Source organism: Dermochelys coriacea, chromosome 27 (genome assembly GCF_009764565.3).
Source record: "Dermochelys coriacea isolate rDerCor1 chromosome 27, rDerCor1.pri.v4, whole genome shotgun sequence".
NCBI lineage: Eukaryota > Metazoa > Chordata > Testudines > Dermochelyidae > Dermochelys > Dermochelys coriacea.
Genome location: NC_050094.1, coordinates 1,132,421 through 1,154,620, shown reverse-complemented (window position 1 = coordinate 1,154,620; position 22,200 = coordinate 1,132,421). Strand labels below are relative to the sequence as shown.

General features: G+C 43.7%; 1 protein-coding gene across 1 annotated transcript in view; it reads right to left on the bottom strand.

Annotated features, from left to right (window-relative positions):
• Positions 1–1,345: 1,345 nt before the first annotated feature.
• The window catches only part of PSMD11 (proteasome 26S subunit, non-ATPase 11), a 30,807-nt gene continuing 9,952 nt past the window's right edge, over positions 1,346–22,200 (bottom strand). Inside the window, exons 3-14 of the mRNA XM_038385567.2 lie at positions 19,677–19,801; positions 15,047–15,118; positions 14,626–14,683; positions 13,963–14,157; positions 12,738–12,882; positions 12,356–12,416; positions 10,425–10,487; positions 7,684–7,809; positions 7,017–7,052; positions 4,825–4,876; positions 2,916–3,058; positions 1,346–2,753 (exon numbers count right to left, since the gene is read on the bottom strand). Of these exons, the coding sequence (XP_038241495.1) occupies positions 2,916–3,058; positions 4,825–4,876; positions 7,017–7,052; positions 7,684–7,809; positions 10,425–10,487; positions 12,356–12,416; positions 12,738–12,882; positions 13,963–14,157; positions 14,626–14,683; positions 15,047–15,118; positions 19,677–19,801 (1,076 nt within the window). The 3' untranslated portion in view covers positions 1,346–2,753. The remainder of the gene's footprint in view (positions 2,754–2,915; positions 3,059–4,824; positions 4,877–7,016; positions 7,053–7,683; positions 7,810–10,424; positions 10,488–12,355; positions 12,417–12,737; positions 12,883–13,962; positions 14,158–14,625; positions 14,684–15,046; positions 15,119–19,676; positions 19,802–22,200) is intronic.

Here is a 22,200-nt window from a genome sequence, read left to right as displayed (position 1 = left end):
TTTAAGAGAACATTACAATCTACAAACTCCTTTGGAGAGCCTGGAAATACAGATTCAAGGTTTCACTCAAAAAAAACCACTGAAACCTTGCAGATGAGGTGCAGTTACACTAATGTTGTAGAGCAGACCTGTGTGTGTGTAAAGTAAGAGTTCAGGCTGGTGGGATGACCTTCCACATGGAGAACTATATTCTGGAAAGCAGAGACTCTAAAAATCTCATGGTGGGGAACCAACTAGGGCTGTAGGTTTTGATAGGACGTGTTCCTGGAGGTTTCATCACATCTCAATCTTTAATTAAAGATCCATCTTTAATTCCTGGATACTCCAGGAAAACCTGGGAGGGTTGGCAAGCCTAAAACTACCTGAACGAAGCTCTTAGTCTTATGCACTGGCGAAGAGAGAGAATGTGATCCCTGGATGTATAAGCAAGGGAATGCTAAGTAGGAATAGGGAGGTAGTATTAACTACGGGGCACTGATGAGCCCATCACTCGAATGTTGTATTTAGTTCTGGATGCACCAACATCTGTTTTGAAGTATGAACATTGGAAAGGGTTCAGAAAAGCGCCATAAGAGCGATCTGAAGTCCAGAAAGCTTGCCTCAGTGACAGACTTGGGAACCTCAAGCTATTGAGCGTATTCAAAAAAAAGTAAAAATAGATATTTGATCACACTCTAGAAATACATACATGAGAAGTTATGGCAGTAGAATACTATAATCAAGCAGAGAAAGGCCTAACAGGAGCCAACAATGGGAAGCTGAAATTCAGCCAAAACATAAGCAGCAAATTTTTAACTATTAGGGTAAACAAACAACTTACCTATGGATATAAGGGATCCATCCATCAGCAGAAGTCTTTAAATCAAGACTGGATGTCTCCTCCTAAAAGAGATGCTCTAGCTCAACCAGATGTGATGGGCCTGATGCAAGTATTTCACCCGTAAATCCATGCTGTGTTATGCAGATCACATAAGATAATAATAAAGATCTCTTCTGGGCTTTAAAAAAAGCCTGTGAACTGCATGACTACACTTTCCAAAGTTTGGCTACATTTCTCTAAAGCTGCAAGGTGTTGGAACATTTTCCAGGAAGGTTAAAAGGTCATGGTCAAACAATTCCAGGTAAACAAAAGTTTTTTGCTTTGCAGACCTGTGTGATGCTTCTTAAAACATGCTCTCTAAAGCTTTAGTGTTCAGAAATAAATAATATCCCATCACCTAATGTAGTGCACTCTGGATGGATATGTAGCTTGCTTTGTAAGCTGTACTCCCCTTGGCCAAAAGAAACACCACCAAATATGCATGTTCTCTGCCTCAACAGCTGAAGACAGGAGACAGGTTTTGAAAAAAAAAAAATTACTTTATTGGAACTCATCTGAACATCAGATATACCTGGCATTGGTTAGCATGAACCGTTTGTACATTTGATATTGATGGTGCCAAAAACCCAAACAAACAGTGACCGACTGGATGAGATGGAGAGTTTAAAAAAAAAATACCAGAGAAAGTTAAAATATGTGGATAGAAAGCAGGAAAAAAAAAAGAAAAGAAAAGAAAAATCAGCCAGTCTAAGATTTAGTGTGAAGGCAAAATCCCTTGATAAAACAGAATCCTTTTATAAAATATAAATTTAGTAAGAAAACATGGAGAAGGAGAGAGAAAGGGAGACAAAGGGGAAGGAAAATAAAGATCAGCACGACAGATGCAGAAGCTTACACTGCCCAAATTGCATTAAAACCTTGCTAGTAATCTCACCATAAAATGAAACATGCTGAAATACACAGTGCTCCACCTCCCATGTATAGCACTTTGAAACAGTAACTAGCAAGTGCTACACAAGCTCATTCCAGAGAGGCCAATTTGTCTTACATCAGATGTTTAAGAAAATATACCAAACAGTAGAGATGAATAATAATCTGATCAGTGCCTATGCTAGCAGACTGCCTTCCCACTTGGTCATTTGGTTCTCACAGGGAGGTGAACACTTAGAGAACACCTGCTCATTGTTCTTCCCAACAATGTGGGGGGTTTACAACATTTAGAGTCTAGTCTATTTCAAAACAACAGCATGCAATACAGGCCTCCAGGGGAAACCTGTGCTGTTCCCTTTGTTAGAAACTGGCCTAAATCTAGTCAGTTGCCGCCATTACTTCTACCCTTTGAGCTGATCTAGCACAGTGGCAATTCTGAAGTGGGTTCCCTATGTGTGGGCTTCTGGGAGTCAATATGGAGTTGCTTTGGGGGAGGGGGGGGGGAAGGGTATTAAAGGTGTTAGTTAAGATTTAAAAATAAACCAGCAGTCTGTACATAAGGATTTTTTGGTTCAGTACAAATGGAATAAAATGTGGCTTCTTATACACGGTCAGTAAGTCTCAGATTTCAGAGTAGAGGGAAGAAATGGAACTGTTTTCTTGGCAGCTGGGTAGCTATTGAGGTTAAAACCTTGCCCCTGCTTTACTCTCTCTGCCATCCCTCAGGAAGTGGAAAGCACATGTTTAGGTAGTGTAAGCCTTTCCTTTTATTTAGAATCCCTCTTTTTTTAAACAATATTTCCCCCCCGATACAAAGTTTGGCCAGTAAACATTACATGGAAACTGGAACACGCATCGTATGGAATACAAGATGCACCGGATGAGGACGTTTAAAAACTTTCCGAGCGAAAAGTAGAACAAAGAAAAGTCTCCTAGCATTTTCCCCAAAGGTTTCACTCTCCTGTCACACACACTCTCCAAATGACAGCTACCAAAGTCAACTCTGCAAGAGAAAAGAGCCACTGTCAATCGGGGGGGGGGGGGGGGGGGCTGAGGGGAGAGGAGAGGAAGTGAGCAGCATAGGCACATGCTGTACACCTAGGCATGGGAGCCCAAAGAAATGAACCTGAGCAGTTGTGTGCTTCAGCTCCTCAAACCCACTCACCTATGTTAGCTTTTTGGCTTTGTTGTAGAGCGAATCCACTACTTTACTCATATTCTGAATGGTCTCAAGGGCAGCTTCGTACGTTTTGTCTACTGGCGGCTCGTCGAAGATAATCAGGACTCCCTCCCCTTGGTCGAGGATCCCTACAAACACAAAGCTCTGGTTACCCAGCAGTGCATGTGTGAGCTAGACAGACTTCCGAGGGCCTTCTTCTATCAGATCCAGCCATCAAGTTTCAGGTCAGATCTCCTGCCTTTGCTGTGCTGGCCGTGTGGAATTCATTTCCATTAGCATTTATCCAGCCATCTCCCTATATTAAACATGTGGCCCTTGCCCCTCCAGCCAGGGTCTGTGACCACTGCTCCCCTAGCATCTCTCTCACCCCTAGAGCCACATATTAGAGAAAGGTGGTTTTGGGGGTTGGGGTGCGTTTCTACAACACAAAAGTATTTTGGTGGAAACATTTTATTTATAAAAATGGTTTCCCGCATTTTAGCTAGGCACATGCTTGAGAGAACAGTAAGTCTATCACAGCATGTATGGAGGAAAGGTGTCAGGACTTCCTCTGACCCAGGCTTATCAGTACAACCCCAGCACCTGGCTAACATGCTCTTTGCAACCAACATTGCAGGAGATGTGGAACTGGGGCACCAGAAGGCAGCACTTTGGAAACCCGCTTTGTGCGAGAGCAGCCTTCAAAAAGAGGGGTGCAGGGGAATCTTATTCAGGGGGATCTCTAACCCATCTCCAATCATCAGTATAGCGGGTGGGATTCTCTGATGGCAAGTCCAGCAGCTGGGAGATTTACCTTTCATTTTCTTGATCCCATTACCAATAAAAGGTATTTTCTATCCCTTTTGTATTGGGTCTCTGCAATGCTTTAATCATTCTCTAATCAACATGGTTCTCCCACTGACCTATCCCATTTTCATTTGGCCAGCTAAGCTAGGAGGACTGGATTTCTGTGCTGGGCACTCAGGAAAGGAGAGCACAGCTGCTTACCAGAGGGCTCCACGTGCTGCCCTCCCCCAAAGCTCCCACAGTTCCCCATTCCCGGCCAATGGAAGCCGCGGGGGGTGGTGCCTGCAGGTGACAGCAGCACATGGAACTCTCTGCCCCCCCCCCCAGGACCCGCAGGGACTTCTGGAGCCCACACCCCAAACCTCTCCTGCACCCTGACCCCCTAGCCTGACCCCTCAACTCCCTGCCCTGAGCCCCATCCTGCACTCTGCACCCGTCCTGCACTGCAACCCCCTGCCACACCCCACCCCTCCTGCAGCCTAACCTCCTGCCCTGAGCCCCCTCCTGCCCCCCAGCCCCTTACCCTGAGCCCCTTCCTGCACACCACACCCCCTCCCACACCTTGCACTCCCTCCTGCATCCAAGCCTCCTGCCCCAGCCCTACATGCAATTTCCCCACCCAGATATGGCCCTCAGGCCAAAAAGTTTGCCCACCCCTGTACTAGACACTAGTCCTCCAGCATGAGGTGGATGGAAGCATGACCCTCAGCTCTTTGCTAGGAGCTGGCAAAGAAGTCCTGGTTTCAAGTAGAAGCCTTTACTGAGCATGCAGGGCACCAATGGAAGCTCTCATTGGTCAGTTGGTGTCACAAGGTAAGTTAGAGGAAGGTGGGGTCAGAGAGAGGCTGAACAGCCATAGCTGCCAAAATAGCAAATGCTCAGGTCCTCCAGGGTACAGCCCATCATCCTTTCAGTATTTTCCCGTGTACCTCTATTTGCTTTCTAGGTCTGTCAGCATCATCTGGAATTAGAGTGACAACACTCTAAGGCATGTGCTTAAGATTTGGAGAGACAGCAGTTAAGAGGAGAACATGCACAAGCTTCTTTCACTTGTTCATCTGAAAATGGAGTGAAAGGTGGGGAAAGATCCAACAGGGTGAAGACTCACCGTGAAATTTCTTGTCCAGGATCATCTGTGACAGTTTCCTTTCCACATCAGCCTGAAATTGAAATAATCTCTTGAAGCAAACTGCAGAGCAGTGGATTTTACCACTCTCAAACCACAGACCTGACAAGATATAAAGGTGGCTACTTCCAAGCAACATTTCAGCACTTCTAATTGAATAGCTTTGCAAGCCAGATCTCACATACAGACTAGCTTGCAATTACAGCTAATTTTAGGCAAAGCAGGATGTCAGAGCAGCCATGACCAGGAGCCATTTTTTAACGATCAGAGTTCTCAAGTGACCTGTTGTTTTTTCAGGTCATGAAATACAGTTCCATCTTCATTTCATACCTACTGGAATCAGCAGGGGATTTGGAGCATTCCTGCTTGACTCAGCAAGCATCTAGTTAGCTAAGCTTCACCATGCCTCAACCTTTGATGACCTGCTACAGCTACCAAGTGGCCCATTGGGAGTCAGGCATTTGTTCTCCACCCTCTGCTACATTGGTAAAACTCACAATTAAGGAATGTTTGTGCTCCTAGCGTGTGCTAGCACCCAAGGACTGAGTTAGAGAGCGCACCATTTGGAAATGAGGTTGTATAGTGGAAGCAATCACATGGCCATGAGTAAGATACTCTCCATCACCTGACATGGCAGCTCTGGGTTTAGAGCCTCTCTGACAGTTTGGGGCAAGGACATTTCTGGGTGCTCCTGAGAGCAAGAGGAGTATTTTTATTAAGACTTACACCAGCTGAGAGTTTCTTTATGCACTCAGGAAGTTGATAGAGTGAGGGTCTGTACAGTCACTGTGCCAAGTTCATCCCTGGTGAAACTCCAGCCAAGGGAGCAACTAGTTTGGCCCACTACCTTTTAAGAGCTTTTCAAGTCAAGGACCTTTCTACAAGGCTTTGTCCCAGCTGTTTCATGACCATTATATCCTGGACTGCCATTTGCTACCAACCTGGATTAAAAAGGCTAAGATGGATTCAGTGAGGGGTTACTGAGCATGGAAAACTCTACAGCACTTTACAGGGAGGCTCCTTCAGACTCTTCAAATGTAGAAGAGTTAGCAAGTGGTGGGAGTAGCAGGGACAGGACCTGGGGTCAGGAGGAGGGTTTTGTAGGGAAGCCCATCTCTCCCCAAGAAAAACGTACACTGCAAGCATCTTACATGAACCCCTGCCCTCAAGGGGGTGTGTGACGGGGTGAACCAGGCCCTTTGCAGCCAACTAGAGCCCAGAAGACTCAGATAAATGCAGCTGCAGGGCCCGAGCAAGTCAGTTCCTGGCTGGGGCCAAAGGTGCACAGAAGGATGCTCCACTCTGACCAAAGGGAGCTTGATGGGCTGCATTAGTTGAACCTGGGAGCAGGAGGACCTGAGGCCTCTAGCCCTAAGGTAACGGACAGATGTGAAGAGGCCAGGTAGGAAGGGAACCAGGAAACGTAGCAGCAACCAAGTGAAGGAAGCAGTACATGACTGATACCTATAGGGTCCCTGGGTTGGGACCTGGAGTAGTGGGTGGGCCCAGGTTCCCCCACCGGCCACTGGGGAAGTGGCCTAAGCCCTGAGAAGGGGATACAGCTCATTCAGAAGCCCAAGCAAAGGGCTCAAATTGAAAGGGCTCAGGCTCTGATAAAGGCAGGCTGACTGTCTGGTGAGCTCTTTATTATCTCCCCCCGCCCCCCCCCGGGGACTGAACTTGAGAGATGACCTGGCTGAACAGAATCAGTGAATCAGGGGCTGTGAGAATCAGTGAAGACAAAGTCTCCGGGAAGAAAGTCCTGGGGCAGTGCTCTATAACAGGGCACAGAGGAACTTAAAGTTAGCCCAGAAGAACCTGAGAACCGAGCCCAGAGACAGGGCTGAAGACACTACCAAGGGCACGACAGTCCTTGCTGGACCTCTGTTACCCCAGAAGGGGTTCAACTCATGCCTACTGACTGTGTGTGACTTGGCCGGTGGGCTGAGTTCTAGTGAGGTCGGCAGCCTACAGGGGGCACCAGGAGAAAATTAAAGAGAGGTGAGTGCACCCGTCACAGGAGGGATTTCCCAACAGTGGCATTTGCTCTACTTGTGGAGCTGCCCACACCTGGAGATTTAATGCACAGAGTTATTTCATGGTGGTCATTTGGCTCCTTGGTTTCTTTGCCCTCTTTACTAAACCAACCCACAGATTTCTAGCAATGTTCTTACCTTTGAGAGCTTGATGAGGCTGGATATGTGTTCCATCTATAAAGGGAGAGAAAGACCAATACAGATACAGGAAGACAAGCTTTAGTTTTGCCTTTACTACGGAACAAGAAGGTATGGGTTCTTTCTACATGACAACTCAATATTCCAGCCATCTACCCCAGATAGGTTCCTTCGCTTCATCTCATTTAGAATTCAGACCACAATAAAATTCTAATTAAAGGTGGACAGGCCACAAACTGAACACCTGAGTCATCATTTCACTGCTTCAGTCCAGATTTAAGATTGGTATTAGTCCAGCCTCACCCATGCCTTGGAAGACCCCTTAGAGCCAAACACTGTCCATCAAGGTGTTACAAACATGCCCATCTAGAGCTTAATGAAAAAAATGAAAGAGCATGCTTTTGACAGTTCTGGAGGTTCCCCCATCAGCCTTTTGACAGCCAGTCGTTTTGAGCTGAAGATGATGACTTATGGACTCAAGTGCCCGTCCACCAGGTGGTCAGCAGAACTCATTTGAGGGAGTCAAAACACTCCCTACCATGGCAGATTACTTCACCTACCAGCCTCCTCTTATGTCTAAGAATCTCACACGCCAAGGATAGGGGGGAGGGGGGAGAAGCTGTGAGAAGTGTAAAAAAAAAAAACCCCCCAAAAAAAAAAAACTTACCTGTACTCTGGAAAAGGGTTCAATGACTCGGATCAGATTTTGTTCCAATAAGTTATCATAGAGTTTAGCCAAATGAGTGTTGATGATGGGGTCGTCCCTGAGCTCCACTTTATAATCTGTCAGAGCCTACAGAAGATATGTTGGGAAAAAATAATTAAGCTTGGAGATGGTAGTGAAGACAGGTGGTTGGACTGGGCCCAACAGGCCTCCTGTCAGGGCACACTATAGCGTCCCTTGCCCCCAGCATGGTATCAGATGTTAAACTGCTACTACGCATTACTTAGCCAGAAGGTCAGTATCTGGCACCTCAGCCTAAAGATTTTGCTGATTAGTATCTTTCTTCACATTCTTTATAATGATGTGACCCAGAGGCCTAGGTAAGCAAATGCATTTGTTTGCCTCTGAGAGGTTTGGCATAACAGGGTTTCTCCCCTCAACTTGCATTTTCTTCCTGAAGAATCTTTTAAAAGGCTTCAGTCCAGGAAGATAAAAATGTTTAAAAAACAATGGAAGTATCCAAATAGGAAATCATTTCAAACGAATGAAACATCTGAGCAGGCAGCGGATTTCTTCAGGCTTATAAGAGAGGAATATTTTATGCAGGAGTGAGTAGAATGAAGAAAGGAAGGGGATACTAGCCACAGAATTTAATCCTGGGGGAATTCTGCCCCACTGTGCAAGAGCAGAATTAATGCCCCCTGCAGATTTTATTTTCTCCATGCAGAAAAACTGATTCATGCATCCCTCTCAGGCAGTGGGGGCTGGGGGGGGGGGGGGGAGGTGGAAAGAGAGAGACTATCTGGTTAGGACATCAGGAGCAGCCGGGGGAGATGTAAATCACCACCTCAGGGGGGCAGGGCAGGTGTGCGAACAAGACTCTGTCCTCTCATGGTGCATCTGGAGCTGGGGATACCCCGACTGGTGGTTTCTACCGTGCACCGGGCTCCAAGTCCCAGCCAGCTGGGCAGGGGGGGCAAGGAACACACCCCCGGGAACCTCCCCCAGTTTCAGGAAACCTGTACCCCGGCCCTGCTTCCTGCCCCCATCGCTCCCCAGCTGCAGGGGGAGAATCACTGTGGAGGGAGCTGCCCCCCATCTGCCCAACCCCCCACACCCAGACCTCCCCCGCTGAGCCACAGCCTCTGCATCTGGACCCCGACTTCCCTGCCAACCCCCATTCTCGCAACCAGACCACTCCCTGCTGAGCTCCCCCCCCCCGCACTCACCCCGCCAAGCTCCACCCCATCAAACCCCCAACACACCGAGCTACACCCAGACCATCCCACCCCATGGACCTCCTTCCTGAGTTCCCTGCACCCAGACCCATATGAGCCCCATTCCCCTGCCCCCCAACCCAAAGCCCTCTGCTGAGCCCAAGCCACCTTCACTTGAACTGCCTGCCCACCCTCACAATGAACCCTCCAATAAGGCCCTGTTTTTGCAAATCTGCCCCCCCCCCCCACATCCAGACTCCCCACAGAGCCACCCACACCCAGACTGCCCCACACAGAACCTTCTCACCCCACACCTGGATCCCCCACACACAAAGCGCCTCCACACTTGGATCCTGCTGGGCTGAACCTGCCAGCCCCACACCTGGCTTAGGAGGGCAGGGTTGGGCATGCAAGATTCTGTCCTTATCACTTGCTGTGGAGCCATATAGATGTGCTAAAATATCTACTAAGGAATCTGTCCAAACAAAAAACACACCACAAAAACCCACATTTCCTGAATCTTTTTTGTTATTCACATACTTGCCTACAGGTATTTTGAAATAAATTACCAAAATAATTAAAAAGTGTGATTATATTGTGTTATTTTGACACACAAAATTTTGTGGAGTTTTAAAACATTGTGCCTAGAATTTTTAATTTTTAGCACAGAATTCCCTGAAGAGTAAAAAGTGGTGTTTTTAGAGTACTAGTGACTTGAGTCTATAGCCTTCAGCCTAATCCACAGTGAACACAAGTGCCCATCTTCCATAATTTAGTAGCTCCCTGCTCAGAAAAGACCAGATACATGAATAGCAGCAGGGTACTGAAGGTCACAGTTAAAACGTATCTCTCTTGGCTGGAGAAGGGGACAAGTTTACAGAGCACCAGGACCACTGCTCTGTCCGTCAGCATAGGAATTTGCTCTGTTCTGCTCTAATGTGATAATGTGTCACGTTTCACCTCTGTTGGTAAATTCTGAATAACGCAAAATTCTCAGAAAGTGGCAAAGAGTCCTGTGGCACCTAATAGACTAAAGGATTTATTGGAGCATAAGCTTTTGTGGGTGAATACCTACTCGTCGGATGCATGTAGTGGCAAAATTCTCAAGTGTTTTCAAATTTCCTCCCTTTTCATATTAATAGCAAATGGTTTGTTAAGAGTATTCAGGCTTCAAACTTCGTGTTGTTATGCAAATCATGTGGTATTGAGCCAGAACAGCACAAAAAAAATCAACCAACAATCAACTAAGCAATTTAAAATGGTCTTTCAGTAAAAGGTGAAAGATTCATATATTCCAGCTTCATTTTTTCCCCACAAATCTGTGCTAGAAGAACTAGACCACTTAATTGTTCACAGAAAGCAAATATGGTCAAAATGAAATTTTTAAACTTAAGCAAATACCACAAGAACACTCTTTCTACTATAGCTTGGCTCCGTCATGAGCACTAAAACTTCCATCTTTTCACATAGTCCTCTGGACGCTTAAAATGCAACTTCTTCCCATCTGGAGTCTTCCTGCTCACTTACCTTTTCAAAGTCTGCCAGCGATCGATTCTTACTGGCCTGTGCTACACACTTTAGAGCTTCTGTCTGCAAAGAGAAATTGGAGTTAGTTAGTGTTAGTATTTGGTGGTGTCCAGAAAAATGTTATGCCAGCTGAATGGAGCACAGAGAAAGTTCTTAACTTCAAAAAGAAGGAATGTTCCCTTTGCAACAAAGTCTCGTGTCTGTTTAATTCCATATACACAGAACACGATCAGCAGCTGACCACGAAGGAGAAAACCCAACAGCTGCAAGTCATCTGGTATCAGAACAGCTTCATGCTGACAAAGAACTGGAGTTCTGTAATGTTTGAGAGCTGCAGCAAAAGGATGCACTTCCTGTCAAGGTTGAATGTAGGGAGTAACTTCAGTTGCAGTTCTGCAACGTGCATATTTCAGAACTGCCTTCAGAAGCTCCAAATTTAGGTATTTTTAGCCAATTAAAATCACATTTCATACCTCAGTTACGCTCTCTCAGGTTGGTGGGGGGGAAGAGGGGAGTCACTAGATGTACTAGTGACATGGGCTGTATTGCAGGAAGCATTTCCTACATGAGAGAGAATTTTGTGCGTCTAATCTTCCTAATAACCGTAGGGAAGGAGAACTGTAGACGGAAACAAGGACTGAAACATTACCTTGCATGTTAGAGTTAAGGATCAGCACTAGCAAAGAGCTAAAATGGCTCTGGTAAAGATCTGCCTAGGCCTGGCATATTGCAAGGATTCAGACTTTCCAATCACCCCATCATGATTAACAATGTGCTTTGCTCCCTCCCAATCCCACTTAACTGAGAACAATTCAGCAGACTCTCCCAAACAGATACTTTATACTGTGGGAAAGCTGTAAACACTACTTTTCAAGTTAATCAGCATTACTCAAGCAGCGTAGCTGCATTAGAAAGGCAGTGTGGTCTAGTGGTTGGGGCACCGGTTGGGAGTCAGGGGACATGGGCTTGTGTTCTCACATTCCGCTAACTTAGCATGCGGCGTTGGGCAATTCATTTTCTCATCTATTAAATGGGGATAACATCCCCCTGTGAGGTCGGGAAGTAATATCTGAAGTGCTCAGATACCACGATCGTTGGGGGAGGAGGGGAGAGAGAGAGGGAACAACAAATACGAGTATCCAGCTGTATCTTGTGCAATGGAACATGGACCAGCCCAATACAATAGCTGGGTAGGAAAGACCAGGGTTTATTTAGAAATATGGTACAGACAAGACACCATTCATTCATTCACTGTTCACTCATCCTTCCTGAAATGGGTACGCCATCTTATCAATAATCAGTGCTTACCACAATCCTTTTATTAGCTAGACCTCATAATCCCCTGTGCTTTAGTTCCCTTTAACAAATGCAAAAACTAAGCCAGAACAGTTACATGATTAATCAAGACCACAGAGGGTGTCAATGGTTAAGCCTGGATCAGTCTTTAGGACTTCCTGATTTAGTCCCATGTTCAGCCTACACCTCATTAAAAGCACGAGCTGGTTTGTTACTGCAGGATCACTCGTGTGTACCAACGATGGGTTAGTTATTTTAAGACTAAGCCAGCGCCCTGGAGATCATTTGCTTTGGAGAAAGGGCCTCCATATTTAAAGAATTACATGGAAGTTGCAAGCTGTTTTATTTCAATAAAAAAATCCTGTTTGTTCTAAGATATTAGTTGCTCGGTTCCACCTTACACTCTTCTGGATCTCTTAAGAACTGCTCAGCTATCTCTGTATGAAGAGAGGCTTTCAAAGTGAGCTAACACAAGCAAAAGCATGACAATTCAGCCATACATGCTGGGCCCAAGCCTGCAAGATGCTACATCAATGTGCTGAGTGTGCTCAGCTTCCATTACAGGACCAGGCCTCAGATGAAGTAGGGAGAGACACAATGAAGGAAGACTGAAAGGCTGAGAGAGTTTTCTATACCTGTCTTCCTGCATACCGCAGAGCAAGCTTCCCACTCACTAATGCCTGTACATCCTCTGGGCTGGAGAGAGAAGGGAAGGAAACAAGTGTCACTGTGGTTCTAAATACAGGTATTAACAGTTACCTTCTCAACAAAATCATCTCACTCAAATTTTCCATTATAAAACTAAAATGTCTTGGACTTAATTTCGAATAAGAACCTGGGCATTCCCAGGAGACACGAGATTACCAAGGCTCTAATATTAAAGAAAGAGAAGCAATGAATTAGTTTAAAAAAAAAAAAAGCAGCACTGGCCGAGCGTGGTTAGCTATGAGATTGGAATAAGCACTTCCACTCTTGTTTCAATGCAAGTGTTCTTCCCACAACCTATGTGCCACCTACGTGTTGAGCATGATTTTGCACAGCAACATGTATTTCAATGCAGTGATGGCTTTTGGGCTGTCAATTGAATCATATCCCTCAAATGCCTCATAAAAGTAGGAGTAGGCGGTTTTCCAGTCCTTTTCTTCTGCTGCATGGATAATGCCTGTTGAGAGAGGGAAAAAAAACAGGCAAAAGTCAAACTCAGTTCTGCATTCAGCTGGAGGCAGATGGAAAGAGTGGCTGCTTAATGCTTCATGTTGCACTTTACTGCAAGGTTACTTTCCCTTTAAACTCACTTATTCCTAAAGTCCTCTATACCCTAGTTCTCTCTTCCAAGTAGAGCAAAACAGGTAGATAGCAAACCCAGAAAAACCCCACATAAAAGTTGTGGCTCTAGCAAGATAAAACAAGCAATAAAGTGCTGAAACATATGTTGCACCTCCTCTGTCTGTTTAGATAATGTCTAGAGTACTAGCTTCTAGAAATGATATACATTAGAAAAGTTATGTGACCATTGGAACTGCAAGTTAAAGGCATCTTCCCAAGCTCATTAGTACAAATGATCGCTTAAATCAGTTTTGCCTGGTCAGACAGATTGTGAGCAACTGAACTGCTGCATAAATTTACCACCAGATTGAAATAGGGAAGTCTACAGCTGCAACAAATGGCTGTTTGGTTTTCCCTGAATAGCAGCGGAGCTAGTGCTTTCACTGTTGCCAAGTTGTGAGATTTTATTATGACACTCACGATATTCTGTGTTTTACTTAAAGTTCCATTTCCTGAAATCAAGTGAGTACGCGAGATTTTAACTTTTCATTTAAAGAGTTTCTGGGCCTTATGGCTGCAGAGGAAAGCTTGAAAATATGACCCAAATGCACCCAGAAGGCTTGAGAGCCAGAAGGCAAAGAAAAAACCCACAATTTATTTTTAAAATCTAATGATTTTTAAACCATTCATTTTGGGGTTTGATGTGTATGCAGTGTTGCCGCTCTCAAAAACATCACAGCAATGAAAGTGGTTTAAGAAAGAAAGCATGAGTCTCCATGTACAAACTGAGGAGATCAGAGGATTGAGGAATAGTTATCTAGATCAGTTTTGAGAGGTGCTCACATGTTTGCAAACTGGGTCACATTGACAGCATTCCAATTGTGGTAACATGAAGTACCACATCTGTCACTTCGGACAGAGGAGCCATATCTCAGTCCACTGATGTTGGACCTCCCTTTCTCTTGAAGGGCTTTACCTGACTGCATGTCCAGTGCTGCCTGCAGTTTGGGTGGGCAGTAGATTGCATTGGCTGTAGTTCGTGCAGAGGTTAAAGCTGCTCTTGCTTTTGGCAGATTGCTCAGGGCATGGTATGTCTTGCTTTCTAATAGCTGCACTTCAACCAACAGAGCCTTGTCATCCATCTTTTTCAACTCCCGCAGGAGCTGAGATCCTGACAAGAGACACGAAAAATAGCATTTGTAACTTGCTCCACACCGCACTTTGGTCAGTGGGAGCAAATCAAGATCATTGTGGACAGCAACTCCTTCCCCAAAGTAATGCTGCTTTTCAGACATGCATTCAGTGCCTGGAAGAGTCCAGGGTGCTCATGCCTGCATTCTGTGGTTCTAAGGAAAAAAAGAAAAAAAATGGACGGGAAGCATAATAGTTCAGTCTGGATCCAGCGTACAGTAGTCTTGGATCAGAGTGGGATATGAAAAAGCTAGGGACAGTTCTGCATTACAGACAGGAGACCAGTTATTAAGATGGCAGATCTGATACAGCACTGAGCATGTAACATCTTTGGGTCCCTACTAGACTGGTCAAAGTGTCCTCGTACATAATGCAACTCATCATTCCCCATATTAGCCTCATTTTTAATTTGGAAGCAGTGAACCATTGCCACCAAGTGGCAACTTACCTAGCTGCAATGCCTCTTGGTACCTCTTTGTATCAAAGTACAAAGACACCAGCCTTGCCTGGAGAAGAGAAAAGGAACTGCTGAGAGGGAAGTCAGAGAAAGGTAACCGATTTTGCAAAATGAAACTTGGTATTCTCATTAATTTGCACTTATTGGCTATGTTAGTATTCTGCTTTGTACTGTCTAATTCCAAATGCTGTCAGGAAGCTCTGCTGGATCTAAACACATCTGGGAAAATACTCTCCCACCAAGAAAAATCTCTGGCCAAGTTGCCCAAAAAGGGCAACAAATCTTAGCATAACCATGTTGCCCTGTCACTTGTGCAGATCTGGGGAACATAAAAAAAGCTCTCTGCATTTACAAAACACTGAATACAGTCAAGAGGAAAATACAACCCCCCTCCTCCCCCCACACCCCATACCTCTAGAGCCTGGCGTAAGAAAGTCCTCTTCTCTGATTTGGCCCATTCAATACACTCTAAGCACAGGTCAACCTTAGGGGGAACAAAAAGAAAATCTTCTTCCATCTTCTTTGTTACAGGAAGATGATCCAACCTAAACAACTAAATCACTGTTCTCTATACAACAATGACAAGCAAAATAAAATGGAAAAAAGTTGGTGCTGATTTCAATAGCACTGTTTAGGCCTATAAGTTGAATTTTACCATATAGGTCCAAAGGCCTGTGCTAAATACCAAGTTATCTGTTACAGACAAATACTAACCTTAGTGAGGCACAGGTTTAAGTCAGTGGCCTCAGAAGCAGAGATTTCACAGCACAGTCAATTATGACATACTTATCCTCTGTGTTTCAGTCAACCTTGACCTTGGAATCATATACAGCTAAAACATAGCCTCACATTAAATACAACTTCATGCACATCCCACCTCAAAGGTATCAAACTTGTGAGACTTCTGTAAAATGAGGACTGTAGCAGGAACCAAGCAGAAGGTATGCATTTAAGCCTGATATTATAACCTCATGGGAATGTTACAAGAATTGAGATAAAATGGCTATGTTTAGAATATAAACTACTTAATATTATCACTAATTTAATCTCATGTTGTGATTGCTAATCACTGTCTGCTACTGTATGTTACATGTATTTTAAAAACCCAGAGGATAAGCAAGAGTTTCTCTCTAGCGCAAGTCTCTTGTAGCCTCAACAGGACTACACCAGAAATGAAATATGACATCCTCACTCTGCTGCAATAGTGGCAGTTTCTCCTAGTGAGAGCAAAATGCACTTGTTCTCACAGGTAAGCCCACTGCTACAAAAGGCACAGTTGAGGTGTTTTTCCTTTGATTTTAGACTTTAATTATATTGATTCAAACAAAATTTGAGGACACAAAATAATAGCCCGTCAACTGCTGAAGTGTCATCCTGTCAGATAAGTGAGGAGGAACTCCTCATGGTCTGTGTTGTTACAGATGGAGCAGAAAATTAAGCATCTAGATCTTATGTTAACACTTGAGATTTTCTTCATAACCATATCTTCCTGACTCCAATGCTATTACTGGTTTCAGAGTAGCAACCGTATTAGTTTGTATTCGCAAAAAGAAAAGGAGTACTTGTGGCACCTTAGAGACTAACAAATTTATTTGAGTATAAGCTTCTGTGAGCTTACTATTGCTCCTAGTTCTCTCAAAAAGCTGTACCATGAAATCAAGACTACTCTAGGCAGTTTCAGCTCTGCTACTCAGGAGCAGCTGTGAAACTGACAAGAATAGTGTCACATCTGCTGCTGGAGAAAGCTATGATCAGTAGCAGAGACAGGCCTGAGAGATATTCAAGGGCAAGGATCAATTACAAATGGAGACTAAAGGAGGGCAGAAGCCACCTAGCAGTCAAGAGGCTCTGGCACATGAGAAAGCAAGCTCTCTTTTCCAATAGCCCAGTTTAATCACACAGAGATAGAGCCAGTGGCCGAGACAAAGGATGGCACCCCTGAGTAGTATCCAAGATCAGCAATCCCTGCCCTTCATATCAGTTGGGATCTAGATCACTGGGTTTCTCACTGAGGCGTTGCCACAGCCATTTCTGGTAGTGCTCCAAATGATATGGGCCTCTGGCTTGTAGAGGTCTGAAGTTTTTCAATCCCTTAGTTATACGAGTTACGCAAGACCAGAGGAGGATAAAGTATCAGAGCCAGAATTTCAACTCAAGAATCCCTTTCCCACCAAGAATCACTGCCAATTAGCTCTGGAGCAGCAATGCAGCTACCGTATTCCATAAAAGAGGTAGCAGGGTTCCTGTAGTTCTGAAACGATCTCTATTGCACACTAATAAAATGCTTCACAATTATCTGCACTGCTCCAGCTCCTTCCATCCAAGAGTACTTCATAAACTAACATCCCTATGTAAGAGATAAAGGAAGCAGAGTCAGAAAAGTGACATTTTGTCAGTCACACAAATTATGTAGAAGTGCTGGAAACAGATTCTAGGTTTCTTGACTTCCTGTCCTGATCTCTAAGATGACTGTGCAACTGGCATCATAGGGTTTCATCTCTCTATGCTTCCCTATCAAGCATACTTGGCTTATAAATACTTGGCTTATAAATACTTTCTAACTGCCAATCACACAGACTACCATCCTGGGGTCACACAGTATGGTTCTTCTGGCTTGCAAAGACTCACCAATAAAACACTTGTATTGTTGGAGTCCTGGTGGTATTCTTCCCTATACAGAGCTATCTTAATTTTAAATGAAAATGTCTGGATTTAGAGAACTATTTGGCCATAAAAAGACATGATTCTTGAATTCATCTGTTCAAGGTTTCCTGTCTTAAGTGTCGTGGTGCATTGTTAAACAGTTGCATGTTTCACCCTAGAAGTGACTGACTATATCTAAGGGAGTGAAGTGATCCTGTGTATAATGATTAAGGTACTTGATATGTTTAAAAGAGTTGCACAAGATTTAACACCGCAAATTGCCATTGAGCATATGCAAAAAAAAAAAAAAATCCCAAACTTTTAGATCATTCAGACAGTGAACTAAAAAAGAAAATGAAGTACATTTTAGGTCCCAAACATTAACCAAACTGTTTATGCATAATAAAGTGAGGCCTTCATATAAACACTGGGTAACATTTTCAAAAGTGCCTAAGTGATGTAGAAGCCCAAGTCACATTTTCAAGTGACATGGTCACTTAGCAGCCTAAGTCATTTAGGCACTTTTGAAAATTGCACCTACAATCTCAAGATGGAACAACATGAGGACCAATTGTTTACACCAAGGCAACCTCACCAGCATTAGAGACCCATCCCAATCAGAACAGATTGTAAAGTTAGCATCTCTGACTGAAGCACATCTTATCCCGAAGGATGCAGAACTTACCAACTATGCACAAGGATCTCTTTGCAGCTACCTCTGAAGTAAAACAAAAACTGCCTAACAGAGCACAGCAACACTGCACAAATGGAATCTTCTACAAGGGCAGTAACAGTTGATTGTCACTTCAGATCAAGGGTAGAAAAGTTCATGTAAAGTCAGTATGAGGCAGCAGTTCACTTTATTGTAATAGCAGAAGAATTGGTATGGGAGAAACTTCTCTCCTCATTGCTCACCAGCTGACTGGGAAGTTGCTGAAAACAGGTTATACTGTGGAAGTGATGTGTGCTGGCTTTCCGAGTGTTTAAAAGGTGTCATATGTATCTACTGGTGTTGCACTGACGATCTCTGAAGTAATAATTCACTAAGTTTTTGTGGCTTGCCTCCCGACAGTGCTTAACCTCTAGGCTTGGCAGTTCATAGCCCCGGCACCTCTGGGTTTGCTGCATCAGTTATGAAAGTACAAAAAATTGCTTGAGCCCCAGCACCTAATTGCCTATGCTCTGGCATCTCTTGCATTACAAATTATGCACCGGCTCCCATGTCTGGGGCTGAATATTTTGACTGAACTGGGTGATGTATCCCAGCCATTACTCTGATGCTGGTACAGTACTGTGCCAGCTTAATCAGCAGGGCGATATCTGCCTTTCAGTGTGTCCATCTTTCTGGACTTATTTCTCCAACTATTGGAACATGTACTGCCTTTCCATAAAAATTGCTCAGATTTTTCCCGAGTTCCCCTCATCCTCCACTTCCTATCCCACACCAGCAGAAAGTATCAGCTATACCAAAATCTACAGTCACCTAGTCTGAGGATGCTCATAAGCTGGTTGCACACACCCCCTAAAACAGCCTGAATTAGCCACTTTGCCCAAGAAACCCAGCCTGCAGAGCTAAGGCAAACGGGACGTAACTTAACCAAAGGCTTAATTTAGACTGAATGTTGTGAAACCTTTCCTACTGGTGAGATCTATTTGGCTGAGGTAGTCTCCTCAGGGAAAAGATGAAAGCTAGAGAATTGACTATGCTTGATGGAGTCATCCATTGATTAGAGAAGGAAACAAAGGCAGGACTCCTTTGTGGGCAAATCACCACTGTGGGCAAATCACTGTGCCTCAATTGAGCAATCTGTAATATGGAGTAATACTTGCCTGAAAGAGGTGTTGCAATGCAGGGTGCTTTGAGATCATAAACTGAAAGATGGTAAGTAATATACACCAAGTTCCAGCCACCTTCTTAATTTTATAAAACCCAGTTATTCTATGAACCATTCCAGGCTTAAGGCACTCACCACTCTGGTCATGTGTTGACACATATTGCACCTACAGATTGAGCTCTTTGGAGCAGGTATATTGCACCTCATGTAGCATTCTGTACCCTGACCACACCATATAAAATTACTAAAACTTTACATTTAATAGCAGGCAACATGATTCTCAGAAGTTTAGATAGTCCAAGCTAAGAATTACTTCACTCCTAGCACACTGAGGCTTCTAGAAAATCAAGTAATTTCTTTCAGTTTACATAGTTATTCATGAATTAGATTGAGAGTAGCCAATATTTTATTACCGGAATATAATCAGATGCATTACATAGTGAGTATGTCTTGTGACACATTACAAATTATTCTTCACTGTACAGCAAAACAAACCAGATAGACAATAGCGCTGTAAGCCTTTGAGGAATGAGCTCATGTCTGAATTCAAGGGGTCTCACTCACCTCCTGTCCTGTAGCTGCCTCCATATCGAGGAACAGATCAAGGAGAGATCGGACTAAACGGGCTGCCTTTGCTTTGCTGATGGAATTCAAGAAGGGTCGAACATACTTCAGAAGTCCTCCAAGTTCTGTATTCAGGACAAACGAGCCATGAAACAACATTTGGGTATTCAAACTACAAGACACACAATAATCTAATGTTATATTGCAATCTGGGTACTCGCTAGGTCTACACACAGCAATATTTATGATACCAAATGCTTGAAAAAACAGTATATCCTGTGAGGCAATGGTAAATGATTCCCAAGGAAGAGCGTATAGTAGTTAAATTAAACTGGAAGCCAAGACTTTTGGGTTCTATTAGTGGCTCTGATGCTGACCAATTATGGGACCTCTGGCAAACCACTTAATTTGCCTATTTATAAAAATCTATAATAATACTTACCTCAAATGTGTTTTAAGGCTCTTAATGTTTGAAAAGTGCTTTGAGATTTTTGGATAAGAGGGGCAATGGAGTTTGTAATGCAAGAGTATTCTTTGTTTGCTCTTGTTTAATATTTTAATGTACCCTCCCTCGCCCACCTTCACAAGAAATAGGTCAGATTCACAACATAATATACATTCTCAACAGGAAGAATAGTTGTGAACATGAAATTCTGCATACACTTTCCATCACGTGCATTATTTTAGATCTTAACTTATTTTCCAGTAAACTAATTTTCTGCTCTGCTTATTAGTTTGTACTTTAATTTACACTTATATAGGGCATCTCAGCTTAGTGTAGTGAATCCCCAACAGATATGGGCTATTCAATACAGAGCACTTAATCCTATACTGTGATGGAATGTGGCAGTGAGAGCATTCAATGCTGCACACGCCATCACACCAGTTTAGGAAAGGAAGAGAAAATAAGTCAGCAGTGTGCCCTTGTTGCCGAGAAGGCCAATGGCATTTTGGGATGTATAAGTAGGGGCATTGCCAGCAGATTGAGGGATGTGATCATTCCCCTCCATTCGACATTGGTGAGGCCTCATCTGGAGTGTTTTGGGCCCCACACTACAAGAAGGATGTGGACAAATTGGAAAGAGTCCAGTGGAGGGCAACAAAAACGATTAGGGGACTGGAACATATGACTTATGAGGAGAGGCTGAGGGAACTGGGATTGTTTAGTCTGCAGAAGAGAAGAATGAGGGGGGATTTGATAGCTGCTTTCAACTACCTGAAAGGGGGTTCCAAAGAGGATGGATCTAGACTGTTCTCAGTGGTAGCAGATGACAGAACAAGGAGTAATGGTTTCAAGTTGCAGTGGGGGAGGTTTAGGTTGGATATTAGGAAAAACTTTTTCACTAAGAGGGTGGTGAAGAACTGGAATGCGTTACCTAGGGAGGTGGTGGAATCTCCTTCCTTAGAAGTTTAAGGTCAGGCTTGACAAAGCCCTGGCTGGGATGATTTAGTTGGGGATTGGTCCTGCTTTGAGCAGGGGGTTGGACTAGATGATCTCCTGAGGCCCCTTCCAACCCTGATATTCTATGTATCCAACTGAACTACCTGGAGGATTTAGGAAGGCAGAGCCATTAGAATTTTGCCAGGACTCAGAGTTAACAGCACTGCTCTTGTGATCATCACAATGGGATCTATAGTGACAAGTTGTCCTGGTGTCTGATTACATTCCATCTGAAAGATGATGTTTCCAGCAGCACAGCTCCCCCTAGCAGAATGCTAAAGCATTGGCTCAACACTTAAGGAAGTGTGACCTTATTTCCTGCACAATCTCCCATCAGGTATTGACCACACCGGACACTGCTTATCTTACCCAATCTGACAAGACGACAGTACAAAATGACACAGGTAGGGACTATCAATAGTATACTATGTTTGCATAATTTGCTTAAATTACCTGATAATCACTTCACAATTCTTACTTTAAACCAAAAAAAGGAGAAAACTGAAATCCAAGAATTGGATAAAGGTTTGTTTTTTTTAAGTCTCTTTATTGAAATTACTATGCAAAATGCATTTAGTTCTTGTTGCTTCTCATACATTTCAGTTTTTTTGAGTCCTATAAAGATAGTTAAGAAACAATATTCTTTAATACTTTATGTATTACCATATTTTGTGTTATTGCATAAAAATTCTCCCAGCTCTATAAGAATGTGCAGACTGTTTCCTCATACTTTTGGAGGAGTGCACATTTGTTTATTTTTAAACCCTTAATCAATAATTACATCACAAACCAGATTAACATTTTGAATTCTATCCCATGCTTAATTTAAAAGTATTCTATCTGACTTGGTAAAGGTGGTGTGTTACCATTTCCATGCATGGGAAGCAATCATTTTAGCTCAAATGAAACCTATTAATCCTAAGCGTCCCTTCGAGTTCAATGCAGGCTGTTTTGTATCTTGTAATAATACTTGGGCACCAAAAGTCATTAGTATGTTCACAACGCACTGCTAGGATTTATATCGGGAGCATGACAAAGCAGCAGTTAATCTCATAATCGCACCCTGCCTGAGATCACTTTGCT